This window comes from Sorex fumeus, unplaced genomic scaffold (assembly GCF_029834395.1).
Source record: "Sorex fumeus unplaced genomic scaffold, SorFum_2.1 ptg000014l, whole genome shotgun sequence".
Classification (NCBI taxonomy): domain Eukaryota; kingdom Metazoa; phylum Chordata; class Mammalia; order Eulipotyphla; family Soricidae; genus Sorex; species Sorex fumeus.
In genome coordinates this window covers 26,055,559-26,072,029 of record NW_026606071.1, presented here as the reverse complement: position 1 = coordinate 26,072,029, position 16,471 = coordinate 26,055,559, and the positions used below count along the sequence as shown (strand labels likewise).

Below are 16,471 nucleotides of genomic sequence, written 5' to 3'. Positions count from 1 at the left end.
TATGCCAAACACAGTAACAACAAGTCTCTCAATGGAGATGTTACTGGGCCCGCTGGAACAAATCGATGAACAACGGGAGAACAGTGACCGTGACAGTGACCCTCAACAATGTAGATTGGTGCTGTTGATTTAAATACATTGGATTAATGACCTAAGAGCTAAAAGTAATTCTAATTAACAGCAAGAATTGTGCAGTTTTTAAAGCCCATTTATGTACCTTTGCTGCAACATGCAAAGGTGTTGCCATCTTTCTACTTAATCTGCCTATTGCAGGGTAAAGGAAGCCCTTGCCTGATATTTGTTTCTTTGTTGATAAGATGCAGAATTGTGTACCTGGTGAGCTCCTGAATTTGTCTAGATTTAGGAGTTTGATTTGATTTTTGTGTGTGTGTGTGTGGGGGGGGGGTGGTTTACAGTGCTGTTAGTGGTACTCAGATATCACTCCTGGTTCTATGCTCAGGGATTGCTCCTGACCATATAGGGTAAGGGAATCGAACCTGGGTTGGCCACCTATAAGGCCAGTTGTATTATCCCTCTGGCCCCAATTTAAACATTTTAAACTTAATTAAAAATTTTAATAAGATGTAAATTTAATTATCTATGGATGATTAGTTTCCATTACAATGGACAGCATCACTGTCAAAGTTTGCTCTCTTTTGGCCACGCCTTGTAGAGATCCAGCTAAAAGAGCGTTTTCTAGAGAGAGCCATTGGTGCTTCGGAAGGATTTTGTCAGAACAGACCTGTACATGTGTGCCAGTCCTTGAAACTTGGAGTTTGGAGTCTTCCCCCAGGAAATCTTTAAGTCTAGAGTCATCATGAGGCTTCACATAAACTAAGCCTAGGAAGTACAAGTACAGTAACTTTTGGTTTACTGAAACCACAGAGCTTCATCGCAACTTCCCCCTTTGTGCCTTTAAGACCAACAGATCACCAGAGCTTTCAAGGGTGCTGAAAGGACTCATGACTTTCAGGCTGATTACAACGGAGGGCTCAGTCACAGAATTGCTAGTCTCTTGTGCTTACTATTTTAGGTCAGTATATCACAGAGATTTACTAGGGCAGCCTTTTCACCACTGCTTTCAAAGGCTTCTCTGTGTGGGTAAAAGCTGTTGACCTTAATTCTCCTTATCAAGTGTTCCACCCTGCTCTTGTAAGTCCCACGACAAAGAGGTAGTGTGATGTGTACTCTTGACAATGGAACTTCTGTGCCAACGTCGTCCACCTTTGGGCAGGTAGGGTGTAAAGATGGGGAAGTAATTGGGTAGATTTAAGTGCTATGGAATACAATGAACCATGGGGCCAATGTTGTTCTGTTTATTTTCTTCCAGGAAATTCAAGATTGCCGTGGTATAGCTTTGACAAGTACCTTCCTGTTGTCTTCAGACAGTTCTCACTAAAGAATAACCTCAAAGGAACCCTTGTCTCCTCATATTCTTGTGTCTGACCAGTGGCACCCGTCAAATAATTTTCATTACCTGGAAAATTTCAGCCGCCCTTATGCTTGGCCTGCTTCCAGCAGCTGGATGAAGGATTCTTCTCGCCATTTCCAGAACTCCGTTGTGGAAGCATCTCTCTTTTTTTGGGTGAATGTTCATGAAGCCCTTTCCTGAGCCCACTGTGGAGGCTTAACAGCCTCTTGGAGCCTGTGACATGGAGGCTTTGGAAGTGGACGATATCAGCCCAGCCTTGGAAGTGACTGAGGATTTCTTTAATAGCTTTGAGAGTAAGCTCGAAAACGTTGTGCAACAAGCAGAGGTTTATGGGATCCAGGAAGTCCCCGAGCTGGTGGGGCGCGAGGCCCTCAGCAACCTCACAGACAATGGTGCTATGAGAAATGTCTCCCTGGGCAAGGGAGGCCTGATCTGGGACCCGTGTAAGAGTCGGCACTTAGAAACCAAAGCTCCAAATGTCTTCCCCGCCAAAGAACAGTTTTTGGTCCAGAAAGGGACAGCCCCAGATAACCTCTCCTGGATGGAGCAGAAGGAGGCATCCACCTTTAACTTTTTCAACATTTGCCAGCGTCGGAGAGACAGGCCTCGTTCTGTGAACGACTTGCTGGACGAGACTTCGACTTTCAAGCCAGGGCATGCCCGGTCGAGGTCAGATATCACCCAGAGGGACTGGAGGGTCCTCCTCCAAGCCATGCCGCAGCAGCTACAGCCGTCCCTCCAAGGCCCGCCCTTCGCACGGCGCTCCTTCCTGTTGCCCTCACCAAATAAGGTGGAAGATGCTCAAGGGAATACTGGTATGTGTTTGCGTGTGACTGCTTGGGCTCAGGGCTGGTTTCTCTGTGCCTCTTACGTTTTCCTCAGGAGAACCTTCCTCTCCAACACCCATGCATGATCTTCCTTCTCAGCTTTGCTTACCTGGCTTACAGACGCTCTCCCCACCCCCACCCAAACACTGCTTTTCACACGTTAGCCTATTTGTCTTTCTACTGTATTACTGTCATGAGTGAAAGGACAGCTCTTGCTGATTTTTCTTTTCAAATCTTGCAGATGTTCTTCTCGGGGTATTCTTGTAATTAATGAAGTCTCCCTCTTCGAACTAAGATACTGCTTATTTATATCAGTGATGTTCATTGGACTACACGCTGGGTAAAGCCTGGTGCTAGTAAGGTTTTAAAGATAGAGGAAGATACAATTCCTGCCTTGTAGAACTTCTCAGATGCTAGCAAAAGCTTAAGAAGGCCCCTACCAGAAAGTTAAAGGTGGCCATGGAATGTTCGATGGAATTTTCTTTTCTCTGTTGTTGGGATTTTTTTTTTTAATTAGTGAAGCACCATGAGGTACAGTTGTAGACTTAAAAATTTTTGTGCTTGGGTTTCCGTTGTACAATGATCGAGTGCCCATCCCTCCACCAGTGCCCATTCTCCACCTCCACTACTCCCAGTATCCCTCCCACCCCCCTCATCCCCCACATCCCACCCTGGCTCTGTTGCAGGGCATTCCCTTTTGTTCTCTCTCTCCTTTTGTGTGCTGTGGCCTGCAAAAGAGGCCTCGAGTGGCAATCATGTTCTGTCTAGAGTCTACTTTCAGCATGCTTCTCCCATCCTGGGGGGATCCTCCCAATACCCCCCATTTGGTGCTCCCTTCTACAGCTGGCTTCCAAGCCATGGAGTAAATGTTGGGATATTTTTCAATGAACGAGTGACATTGACAGTAAGAAGGTGGAGGAAGGAGATGATGCTCAGAAAGGGCTTAGTAGAGGTCATGAAACTTGAGCTAGCCCTGGATGGACATTAAGAGGCAGAAAGATTCACGAAAAGGACAGTTGGTCCAGATAACATCGAGGAGATGGATGGGGATTGGGGTGGGGGGGGTGGGGGATAAGGGGTGGGGAGGAAAAGGTTGGAGAGGTTGGTTAGAACTTCTTAGTATATTCCCTCATACTTTGCATACATCTGTGTGTACTGACTCACAATGAACTTTCACTTCAGAAACAAAACAAACCTTTTCTTCCCTTCTCCCATCATTTTATTTTATTTTATTTTATTTATTTTTTAATTTTTTTGCAGTGATAGCTTATTGGAGGAAAAATAAAATTTTCTAGGTCATACAACAAAATAAATTTTAGGTGAAATTAAATTCTAGATTCTAGATAAAAATTGTAAGCATGAGAAAATTCAATATATATGTGATCAACTGATCTCGGAGTAAGGGCAGAATACTAATGAATACATTAATGGATGACGCTCTCAAAAGGAATAATGGAAATGACTCTACCATATGCATAAAAGAAATCCTCCACCCACATATTATGTGCATTGCTGTGGATGGGCAATGGTTCCTAAACTATGAGAGAAACATTAAGATTTAGTTGCAGAGATTTTGGCAAGGAATCTAATGTTTTAAATTCTATTGAGAGTCAATCCAGTGTGTGTGCCACTAAGAGGTGATTTGCTAACATTTTTGTTGTCTTTCTGTAGCCGCACATTTTAATAGAAGTCACATGTGTCTAGACAGTTTCTTTGAAGGTATTTCTCGTTCTGTTTTTTTTTTTTTTGATAGAAGAGGTAGACTATTTCTAGGAGGCAGTTACATTTTATGAAGCTAAGTGATACCGCAGGCAAAGGAGAGGTTTTATTATAACAATTGTAGATTACCATCATTTTATTTTAAAGATAATATCATTTACACAGCACATCCAGCTTTATTATTGATGGTTCTTTAGTCACTCTGCTCAACCTTTCACTGACAGTTTCTTCCCAATCCACCTGAGATTAATATACTTAAGTGCTGTGTTGTATTATTTCCATCTCTGACATTGCTTAGAGTTCCACTGATACATTTAACATTTTCATGAATACAGTCTGGGCTGGAGCGATAGCACAATGGGTTAGGTGTTTGCTTTGCAAGTGGCCAACGTGGCCGACCCGAGTTTGATTCCTCCGCCCCTCTCGGAGAGCCCGGCAAGCTACCGAGAATATCTCGCCCGCATGGCAAAGCCTAGCAAGCTACCCGTGACGTGTTCGATATGCCAAACACAGTAACAATTGTCACAATGGAGACGTTACTGGGCCTGCTTGAGCAAATCGACAAACAACAGGAGGACAGTGACAGTGATGAATACAGTCCAATTTCTAATTGTAACTTGCAGGAATATAGTTTAGTAAGTCTATTAAGGTTTGCTTGGGAGCGAGAACCGGGTTGGCCACACCCAGTTGTGCTTAGGGCTTCTTCCTGGTGGGGTTTAGGGAATCATCTGTGGTGCTGGGGATCAAACCTGGGTCAGCCACACATGTGAGGCTAGCACTTTAATTACCTGGCCCCAAGTAAGTCTGTTAAGGAGAGGCAGTGTTCCTACCTGTGGGTTGCTGCATTATTTTCACATTCAGATCAAATACAGTCTTTTAAAGTATTTTTCCTCCTCAGATTCATGACTTGTGATTCCTTGTCTTTTTTCCTAGACTTTCACCAGCCCTCTCTAATTTCTCACCAAGGGTGATGACAATGGTCAACAGAGAAAAAGACCACCATGAAGCATAGGACTTCGTCACTTAATAGCTATATTAGGTGACAAGTCATTAAATTAAAAAAGTAAATTAAAATACAAGTTATTATTAAAATAGTAGATATATTAGGCAACCATCAGTGCCTGCTAGATGAGACTTTTGCCTTAAGTTTACATAGCAGCAACTATACTTGTTAGAAAATAACCCCAGTTATATTTTAGTTTCTTAGAATCCACTTAGATTAGTTTTGTTTATTTTGAGGCCCATACTCAGCGGTGCCTGGAGGCTACTTCTGGCTTTGTGCTCTTGGTGCTTCCAATAGTACTTGGGGAGCACATGACACTGGGCTCAAACCCTGACCCTCCCATATGCCTTTGAGGGGGGGCACACCCAGCAGTGCTCAGAGCTTACTCCTGACTCAGTGCTCAGGGATCGCTCCTGGTGAGGCTTGGCGGATCATATGGGGTGCTGGGGATTGAGCCTGAGTGGGGTGTGTACAAGGCAAGCAACCTCTCCTGCTACACTATCGCTCTGGCCTCTTGAACCCAGCCCTCTGAGCTATCTTACCGGCACCATCCCTAATCACTGCACATACCTGGCACAAAGTTAAGAGGGTGTCAGATTTCCAATTTCATTTTTCCTCTCTGGCAGTTTCTAAGTATAGGAGCCAGGACTTCCCTGGGTTCTCTCTTTTGCCTATGACAGATCAGGAGTTGGATACTGAAGTATGTTGAAATCTGGGTATTGAATAGCATTTGGAAAAGGAAACTGTAACAATAGGTTTTGCACCTGGCCACCTTGGGAACCGTGGGAGGAATTAGCAGGGGATTTGTATCCTCTCAGGAATAGAGCCGCCTTGGGCGAAGGCCGGGCCAAGTTTCTGTTACCTTTTCTTTCTGGCAAGCTCTGGAGAACTGACAGGAGAGAGCATGTTTTCGTTCCTCCCCAGGTAAAAGGCCCCAAATGCAGTGACTGTCCAGCGTTAGTTTCAGAGGCACGGCTGGTCCCCCTGGCTGCCCGCTGCCATCCCCACATGCTTCTGTGGAGTCAGTGCCAGCACCCAGGTGCCTGCCTATTCATTAAAATCAGCCAAGGTCTTTGAGAAAAGTTGACTTTCGAGCCTTTGAAATTAGCCACCCAAACTGAAGAAAAAGTCTATTGTTTCCCTGAAGGAATATGCCCAGCTCCGAGAAAGGCCACAGGGCATTTTGTCTCGAGCTAGGGTTGGAGGGCCAGGAGGCAGTAGATTCGGTCACACCTCTTCCTTGAGCTTCCAACTCAGACTTCTACCGGCCTAGTGGCCGTGTCTGTCAGACCATCCCACTCAAAAGTATCCAGAAATGACCCTCTGTCCTTCTGTTCCCCACTCCCGTTCTGAAAATCAACAGCCTTGATGAGAAGTTGGGGGTTCCTTGGCAGAAAAAAAATGTAGCCAGATGGGTTCCGCTGATGAGGTTAATTTGGACTGGGGTCTGGCCTTGGTCTTTTCTTTATGGCTTTTAATATTGCTTGGTCTTAGGCTTCCCTGGGCTGATTTAAAAAAAAAAATCTGCCTCCATTCCAGAACTTAGTTGAGTAGTTTAAAGACTTCCCAAGTGTGGCTTTTCTCCTTCCTTCCCTTCACTGCGCCTGCCTCCACCCCAGCCCACCCCTGCCAGTCACCTCTCTTCTCTTTTTCTACCAAGGGCCATCTCCATTGGTCATGCCACTGCCTCCTTTACCTCTTTTGGTCATAAGAACCTGGACTTTCGTACCTTATTGAAGAGAAACATGGCTTCGGATATCAAATAAATCAGACTGTAGCACAATCAGCTGCAGTGGGTAGCTGAACTGTAGTGAGCTCTTCTGCTGAAGGGAAGAGCTAGCAGAAGACTTTCTGGGCAAAGAAAGTAGCACATTGCTTAGAAAACCGATTCTAAATACAGATAAGAGTTGCAATCTTGGCTGTAGTATTTATATGGGATGACTTTAAAAATCCATCCTTCCTTCCTTCCTTCCTTCCTTCCTTCCTTCCTTCCTTCCTTCCTTCCTTCCTTTCCCTTCCATCTCCTTCCTCTTCCTCCTTTCCCCTTTTCCTTCCCCTTCCCCTTTTCCATTTCCCTGTCATTCCTTTTTCCATCCTTCTTCCCTCCTGCACTCCTTCCTTCATTTCCTTCCTGTGCTCACCTCAATTTTTTTTTTTTTAGTATTAAATGAGTTACAATATCTAAAATTATTCTTAGAACCATGTACGGCACATAGTAAGCATAGAATATGTTTTAACTGTTTCACAATATTTCTGTCATTAATTGAATTTGAAACTCACTAGTGAGAATTAAGGTGATATTCTCAATTATCCTTAGTTTCCCCTGGCATAGTCTCTTTCATTGAATTGGCCCTACAATCTATATTTCTTGTGTGTGTGTTTTTTTTTCTTTTGGGGGAAGGGGAATTTGGGCCACACTTACTGTACTCAGGGATCATCCCTGGAAGTGCTTGGGGGACCACATATTGGTACCTGGGATTGAACGGGGTTCAGCTCTGTGCAAGGCAAACCTCTTAATCTCTGTACTGTTTCTCTGGCCCCACAGTATTTCTTTCTTTTTTTTTTAAATTTTCATATATATTGAAAGACTCAGTCAAGTTAATATTAGTGAGATACATATTATCAACAATTACATTAAGGGGCTGGAGCGATAGCACAGCGGATAGGACGTTCGCCTTACAAGCGGCCAACATGGCCGACCCGAGTTCGATTCCTCTGCCCCTCTCAGAGAGCCCGGCAAGCTACCGAGAGTATTTGATATGCCAGACACAGTAACAACAAAGTCTCCAATGGAGACGTTACTGGGCCCGCTCGAGCAAATCGATGATCAACGGGAGGGCCTTTACTTTACCTTACCTTTTACATTAAGGGACAAAGTTTAGCATGATTGCAGATCAGTTCTTCTACCTCATAAAAACACTCTTAAATTATGAAGATAAATGAAATGTGTGATTGGAATGAGAGGAAAGTTGCAGGCTAAATATTGAAATGGGACTCGTTCGTTCAGAGAATCATCAGCAATTCTTCCTGGCTCCATCCTCTCAATTGGCAGCGTCCTTCTCTTCACAAATAAAACTAGCTCATAAGAAAAGCTCTGATCCCACAGTATTTCTTAAACTGGCCTTTCTGCAGTCTACTTTCTTATAGCTATGAATTGGTTTTTTCATGGGAAGTAGATTATCCATTCCCTATTTATTACTGATTTTTAATCAACTGTTGTCTTCCATAGCAGAGCTTTTGGTTGCTAAGGAAGAGCTATTCTTACTACTAAGTATTTTTTTGTATTAGTGCTACTAAGTATTTTATCCTCAGTACCTAACATAGTGTTGTGATCATAATATAAGTCAAAAGAGGTTTTTTTTTTTTTTTTTTTTTAGTACTCAGTGAATACAATTCTGACAAAATAAAGCTAATACACACTTAACTCTTTCAGCTATGGTATATCTTCCAAGGAAAAAAAAGGCACAACCACCCCACCACCACACAAAACATCCCCCCTCTTTTTTTTTTTTGGTGAGGGCCTCACATTTCATCCTTTGCACATCTCTGTGAGAAACCCTGGGGTTTCCTGAGACTGCCTCTGAGTCCTGGGTCACATAAACACGGCTGCTCCGCTGCAGCCCAGGAACCTAGCTGCTGTTTGGTGAGCATGGAGCTTGGTTGAGATCACTGTGCTCTTCCTGGAATTGGCGGCTGCCACTTCCCCGATCCCTGATAGTGTTTCTTTGCAGAAGATTGTGGCTTTGGCTCTGAAGGGCACTTCCCCGCCCCCCCCCCCCCCCCCCCAGATTCTTGGGGCATATGAAAATGGAAAACATCAAACCAATAATAGGAGTGCTTGTAACTGGCAGAGCAATCATCCAAGTACCCCATCTGTTTGATTTCTGGGTGAGCAAGAACGGTTAGAAGGCAAGGAGGGAAGGTACTAACAGACCTGGCAGATACACTGAACTGTGTGCACCAACCACTTAATGCTGCTGATATCTCATGTATCCAGTCCTGCCATGCAAGTCATTTATTGGTCTCATTGAAGAATGCTGAAATAGAGGCACAGAGCACTCAAAGCCCACAGCTAGTAACTGGTGTGCTTGACTGGAAGAAATCCAGCCTGTGTTCATGCTCAGGGAACTGGGCCAGTGCCCTTACTTTGGAAGCGAGAGGTTCCTAGTCCCCAGAAGTCTCTACTTGAATGTCTTATTGGCCATCAATTCCTGTGTGCATAGAGGATGGGAGGTAGCTGGGAAGAAATAGACCTGGACAAGGTTTGAGGAACATTTGTCATCACGGGATCTTTATTAGGAAACTCTGAGATTCAGAAACCACATTCTCCCTAAGCAAGTGTTGCTCCTGGCATGGGATGTATTTCCTAAAATGCACAGACAATGCAGAACTCATAGTAGTTATTTAGTGGACCAGTGAATCTCCAAAAGGAAATCTCGTTTTACCTTTCTGAATACTAAATGTTAGCAGTTCGGGAGAGAGAGAGAGGGTAACAACTGATTTCCTGGACTTAGAACCACAGATAGGGTTTTACCCCATCTCTTGTTGCCTTTTCAGTCTTATGTCTATGTTTGTGGGTGCATCCTAGAGGGTGCATTGCCTCAGACAGTGGCAGGCCTGGCACTGACTTTTTTAGATGCATGTTTCCTGTGCCAAGCGAATGAACAGTACTGTCAGTGGGTGCTTCCAGGCTGATGGAGTATGGCTTGAATCCAACCTAATAATTAAGACCTGTACCGTTTAAAGTTGGCTAAAAGTGATCTCAAAAGATTAGTTACACATTAATGGGAAGGAATAAATCTAAGGCAAATGGCAACAGAGGCAGTACTTTGTTTTTTACCATACTTGGTGGTGCTCAGGGATCTGAACACCTTGCTCTGTGCTCAGGGATCACTCCTGGCAGTGCTCTGGGATCGAACCAGGGTCAGCTGCATCCCAGGCACATGCCCAACCCACTGGACTATTCTCCAGCCCCCCACCCCCGAACTCCTGCCTTTTAAAAGTTTTTTTTTTTTTAAAGTGCAATGGACGGGGCTGGAGCAATAGCACAGCAGGTAGGGCCTTTGCCTTGCACGTGGCCAACCTGGGTTCGATTCCCAGCATCCCATTTGGTCCCCTGAGCACCGCCAGGGGTAATTCCTGAGCACAGAGCCAGGAGGAACCCCTGTGCATTGCCGGGTGTGACCCAAAAAGCAAAATAATAATAATAATAATAATAATAAAGTGCAATGGACAAGATTGTGAGATATTTAAAATTGTATAACTTGATTTATCAATGACTATCAGTGTTTTCTTCCAAACTGATAACAAATTCATGCCCTTTCCTTATAACAAATTCATCCCTCCCCTCCGCTCCTCCCTCCCTCCCTCCCTCCTTCCTTCCTTCCTTCCTTCCTTCCTTCCTTCCTTCCTTCCTTCCTTCCTTCCTTCCTTCCTCACTTCCTTTCATTCTTTCCCTCCCTCCCTCCCTCCCTCCCTCCCTCCCTCCCTCCTTCCTTCCTTCCTTCCTTCCTTCCTCACTTCCTTCCTTCCTCACTTCCTTTCATTCTTTCCCTCCCTCCCTCCCTCCCTTCCTGCCTTCCTAACCCAGAGGTGCTCAGGGCTTACTCCTGGTGACCTTGGGAGACCATATGTGGTATAGCAGATTGAACCTGGGTTGACAGTGTGCAAGACAAATGCCCTACCTGCTGTACTATAGCTCTGGCCCCTGTGGCAGTTAATTCTAAGAACCTTAAAGTAGGCAGTGGAGTCCAAGTCTACCTCAGGGGTGGATCTTTTCTTTATTACCCTCCCAGTGCCTGCCTTGCCCAGAAAGCACAGGGAGAGTGAGGTATGACTGAGAACTAGTCCTCAGAGAGGAACCTCCTCTTACTGCCAGAATGTCTGAATGTTTTGTTTAGCATGACCTTAGTTTTGTACAGACATGCTTGTATATAACCCTTTCCCCACTTGCATTACAATCATTCTCATCTATTCTCTAGGTAATGATGCAGTGATAGGCACCAGGGAATTTCTCACTGGCTGAAGAAAAGTGGGTTCTAACACCATAGAATCTAAACATAAAAATGTAAGAACTAAATATAAAAATCTGAGACCGCGGAAGACCATATGAACTTGAACACTTGATGTGTCATCAGTATGGAAACAAGGCCCACATGTGCACATGTGTGTACGAGGAGTAGAGGAAGGCAAGGCTGGGTGGGAGGTCGGGGACTTCCCATCTAGGATTGGAAGTGTATTACCCAACTCAAGTCCTGGCTTTCCGAAAAAGGTTTTGAAGAGTCATTTTGCAAAATCACGATTGCCTTTGGCTTATATGATCCTAGTGAAGCAAGTCGAATGATCTGTGATTCTTCCAAGTCAAACACTGTGTTGTTCAACTGACCCTGACTTTCGATTGTGTGGGAGCTAATTACTCTCCTCTGATCAGAAATAGAAGGTGGTGATGGGAATCTAGGCAGGCTTGAAATTATTTCACGCGGAAAGATTTTGGTGTGCCTTGCCACTCACTTCCAGATGTTCAAGTGTTAAAATTAAAAAAAAAAAAAAGAACCAAACCTTTCAGAAAGAATCTGCCTTGGCTGTGGGACTCCGAAGCTTAGCAGTCAGCCTTGATCGGGCTGACATTCCCTCCCTGACTGTGAGCACATTTTCCTCTGCATGCCAAGGGCAGTGGTCCACTGGACTTTTGTTTCCATCGCTTTCACCCTCTGTGACCTGGTTATCATTCTCATGTTCCCAGTTCTTCAGGAGAAGGTCTCAAGCAGAGATTTTCTTTTAGAGTAGAAAAATCACGGCCGTATGGTTTCTTTTTCCTGAGTTTTATGTTACTCTTCTTCTGTTCCCTTTGACCATTTTTTTTCTTTTACTTCAGGAAAAAAAAGCCATATTTGGGACTTATACTAAGATGACTACTTTTTTCAATTACAGTGTCTCTGAAAAGCCAGTGGAGCCCGGTGAGGTGGGACTATTCCTGTAGGCTTAGAACAAGTGAGGTCACCAGGACATGGTCTTTGCTGAGTTTATGAATCACCCCTCAGCAAGATTAGTCAGTACATAGCAGTTGCTAAAATAGGTTACAGAAAGTTGATTTTATAGGCTTGTATAGTTTCCATTGAATTTCATTATTGAATATTTTTTAAAGATTTTATTATTGAATGACTTATGGAACAATTTGGAAAACCACATGCCTTGACAGACACAAGTTGCCAAAACGGGACCCCTAAAATGAAGTGTCTGACTTTTGGAGTGGCTTTTTTTTTTTGCTTTTTGAGTCACACCCAGCGATGCACAGGGGTTACTCCTGGCTCTGCACTCAGGAGTTACTCCTGGCGGTGCTCAGGGGACCATATGGGATGCTGGGAATCAAACCCAGGTCGGCTGCGTGCAAGGCAAACGCCCTACCCGCTGTGCTATCTCTCCAGCCCTGGAGTGGCTCTTTTTTATTAATGTATTTTATCTTTCATGGGGTTACTAATTTTATAAAATGCTGGAGTTACTTTCTTAAAATACAAATCTTTCGATACTACACTGTAAACCGAAACAAAATATGGTTTGCCTATTTCTTATGGAAGTAAGTGTAAATTTGCAACATCTAGTTATCCTTCCACCCCTTCCCACACCTTTCTCTACCCCTTCAATGTATCATTCGTCCATGTTCATGTGCTTCCAAACCCCTGGGCCCTTCTCATCCCATTTTTTAGATTTTCTTCCCTGCACGCTTCACTTTTCAGAATCCTCCATAATCTTTCAAGTTTCAATTCAAATGTCACATTCTCCCTGAGATAATTCCTATTTAGCCCAATTAAAATCTGTATTTTCTGTGACTTTATCACAACAGATTTTATGCTGATGTGTGCTAAGGTAGTTTCTCATAATTCATCTCCCATTTTAGGTTGGAAGTTCTCTGATTATATGAACCATTGTATAAAAGTCATAGAAAAGATTGTACTGTACTATGTACAAGCGTATTCAAGGTATCCGGTTCAGTTCCTTTCTTTCCTAATTGCTCTAGTCAGCTTCCAGAATTGTGTTGAATAGCAGTGCTGAGAGTGGGCTTCTCTTGTTTCTGATCTAAAGGAAAACTTTCAGGTTTTTTCACTATTATGTTGTTAGTTTTCTGGATATGGCCTTTAATATGTTGATTTGTATTTCTTCTATTCCCATCTCATTGAGTTGTTACTATAAATCTAGTGTTGGATGTTGTCAGATTCTTTGTCAGTATTTATATAATACTGTCATCTTATTTTTCCTTTGTTGATATGGTATATTAATTTATCTGCTTATGTTGAAACACCCATGAATACTGCTTGGTCATATGAGGGTCATATGTTTCTCTGATTGCATTGTTGTATTTGACTTGTCATGTCTGTTGATGACTTATTCATCAGTGTTTATCAGAGGTGTTATTCTATACTTTGATTTTTGTGCTATACTTGACTGGTTTTGGAATCAGTATAATGTTGGTTTTGTAGTAGTGTCTTAATTCTACTCACTTCTACTTTCACTTGTTGTTTTTTAGATTTCTTCCAGGTGTAAGGTTAGATTGTTTATTATATACATTACTAATTTATTTATTGTGATTAATTTTCCTCTTTTAAAAAATAATTTAAATTTAAAGAATTAATTTGCAAAGTTTTGATAGTTGTGTTTTAGGCATATATTTCAACACTAATCTTACTACCAGTGTCAACTTCCCTCCATATAAGTTTCTCTTTTAGTGCCTCATTTGCTGGCTTCCAGAGGATCTGATAGTTGGTTTCTTCATTTTGTTGGTAGCTGATGGGAATTTTTTAACTTATCTTTGATTTCTGTGTTGGCCAAAAGTCTTGCTGTTTTAGTCTTCACATATTGGAGACTTTTCCAATTTCCTTTTTGCGGCTTATTTTTTTCTTCATAACATTGTGATGGGCTGAAGCGATAGCACAGCGGGTAGGGTATTTGCCTTGCATGCAGCCAGTGCGGCCGACCTCAGTTCGATTCCTCAGCCCCTCTCGGAGAGCCCGGCAAGCTACTGAGAGTATCTCGCCTGCCCGGCAAAGCCTGGCAAGCTCCCCTTGGCATATTCGATATGCCAAACAGAGTAATAACAGGTCTCACAATTTGTTGTGAGATGTTACTGGTGCCTGCTGGAGCAAATCGATGAACAACGTGAGGACAGTGCTACAGTGCTATAACATTGTGATTGTAAAGCATGCGTGGTATGATTCCAGTCTTTATGAATGTATTGAGGCTTTTTTGTGTGTGTTATAATGTCTGGTCCTATATATGAGAGTACTCCTTGTACCCTTGAGAAGAAGATGTAGTTGGTTCTTTTGGATTCAGAAGTTTGTTTATAAAATTCATCCAATGAATTTCTGTGTACACCTATTAAATTCATCTAACACCATTATTTCCTTGTTGGTTTTCCTTCTGAATAATGGTTCATTGCCCTGAGTGATTATGTTTAAGTTCCCTATCATTGTTGTGCTGCTGTCAACGTCCTACTCCTTTTAGACTTCTTGTTTTATGTATTTAGGTTCACCTTTTTTTGATGCGTAAGTACTAATGACAGTTATGCATTCTTTTTGTATGTACCCATCAATTATTACATAGTATCCATATTTGTCTTTTATTGACTGTTTGAACTGAAAGCCCACTTTATCTAATGTGAGGATAACAGTCTCTCTCTATTTCTTGGTTGGCTTAAAATGCCTTCCTCTAGCCTTTCACTGTGAGTCTGTCTTTGGATCTGATTTAAATCTCTTGTAGACATAGTAGAGATGAGTCTTGTTTTTTAAGTCTATTTAGACACTGGCGATGCTGTGGGTGCAGGTGTCGGGATGTGGGGGAACCATATGGAATGCTGGGGACCAAATCCAGGTTTTCTGTGTGCAAGGAAAGCACCCTACTCACTGTCCTATCTCTCTGGCCCCTGGAAACTTTTATTTGGGAACAGATAGAGGAACTGACCAGGGAAAGAGGAACTGTTTGGTGGTTTGGTGGTATAGAAGCAAATCAGGTGCTTGATGGGGGGAAATATTGTTCCTCTTCAGTCTGTAGTCATTGTCACCCTTAAACCGCAGCACTGAGTACTTTAGGATGATCAAGCAAAATTTCTTCACTGGGGAGGAACTGAGCAGTTGTTCTAGCAGCTAGAGTGGAAAGCACTGGGAGACAGAGTAGCTTCCCCAAACCCTTTTTCACAAGAAACTCTCTTGTGACTTTAGAAGGAAATTCATAGGTACAATTTTATTTTAGCTGTAGTTTTCGGGAAAAAGTAATGTATTTTTAAGTTGTTCCATCTGAATTATTTGTGATATTAGTAAAGACACATATTGTTCATTTGTGAAGTTGAATGCTTCACAATAATATATATGGTCAATTGATTGAGTTGATATAGTCTGTGGAAATAAAAGTCCAACCATAGTAAATGAAAGCTTAGATTTGAAAAATACAACTTCTGATTTGCTGTCAGTCAATAGCAAAAATATTTTTAAGATAAACTTCTGGTCCCACAGAAAGTAGCTATTGTTAGAGATATAAAAAGAAATCATAGGGGTTGGAGCAATAGTAAAACAGGCGTGGCACTTGGCTTGCATGCAGCCCACCTGTGTCAATCCCTTGAACCCCAATATGGTCACTGAGCCAATCAGGAGTGATTCCTGAGTGCAGAGCCAGGAGTAAGTCCTCATCATCACTGATTGTGAACTCCCTCCAAAAAAAGCAAAAGAAATATAGTGATCCAATTCCCTGTAATCAAAGATAATTTAGAAAGCTCACAAAAATATTGAAAAGGACAAAATATTAAAACACAAAATAGTGAAAAGGAGATAGTATAAGGGTTAAGACCCAGGTCTTGCATGTGGCCCACTCTGGTTCAGTCCCCTACCTCAGACACCAGTTATGGTCCCCTGAGCTCTACCAGGTAAGATCCAAGTAAGCACAGACCCAGGAGTAAGTCTTGAGCATGGCTGGGTATGGCCCCCAAACCAAATATATATAATATAAAACATAAGTTCTGATACAAGTAATCCCTCCAGGGAAGAATATACAACCCCATTGATTCTTGATTCTTCTTTTTCAAGAAATTATATTATAAGTTATACCCTGCAAGTATGATGATTTCCTATGATTAGCATCACTTTTTTTCTACCTTAATTTAACATATCATTAAAAAGAAAAAAAAAACAACAACAAGAACTGAAAAATGCTAAAACACAGCCTAGTGTTCATTCCGTTTGCAACAAGAAGGTGAGTAAACTTTTGAGGTACTCTTCAATCTTCAACTCCCCCACTCCCCCCACCCCCACCTGCCCATAGGACTTCTCATTCAGTACCCCTAAGCTGGAATTTTCCACCCTAATTTGAATGTCAGAAAGAGTGAAGTTTGTCAGGTCTGCCGCTGGCCTGGGCCCAATTAAAGTAGAATTTCTAATTCATGATCCCTGTTGAAAAAGCGCTCTGGTGGGGGGAAGAAAAGGAGCCGGAGTCTCCTGGCTACCAGCGAGA

General features: G+C 42.7%; 1 protein-coding gene across 1 annotated transcript in view; it reads left to right on the top strand.

Annotated features, from left to right (window-relative positions):
• Nucleotides 1-1,639: 1,639 nt before the first annotated feature.
• The window catches only part of PLEKHM3 (pleckstrin homology domain containing M3), a 171,207-nt gene continuing 156,375 nt past the window's right edge, over nucleotides 1,640-16,471 (top strand). The window contains exon 1 of the mRNA XM_056111788.1: nucleotides 1,640-2,247. Coding sequence (XP_055967763.1) covers nucleotides 1,653-2,247 — 595 coding nt within the window. The 5' untranslated portion in view covers nucleotides 1,640-1,652. The remainder of the gene's footprint in view (nucleotides 2,248-16,471) is intronic.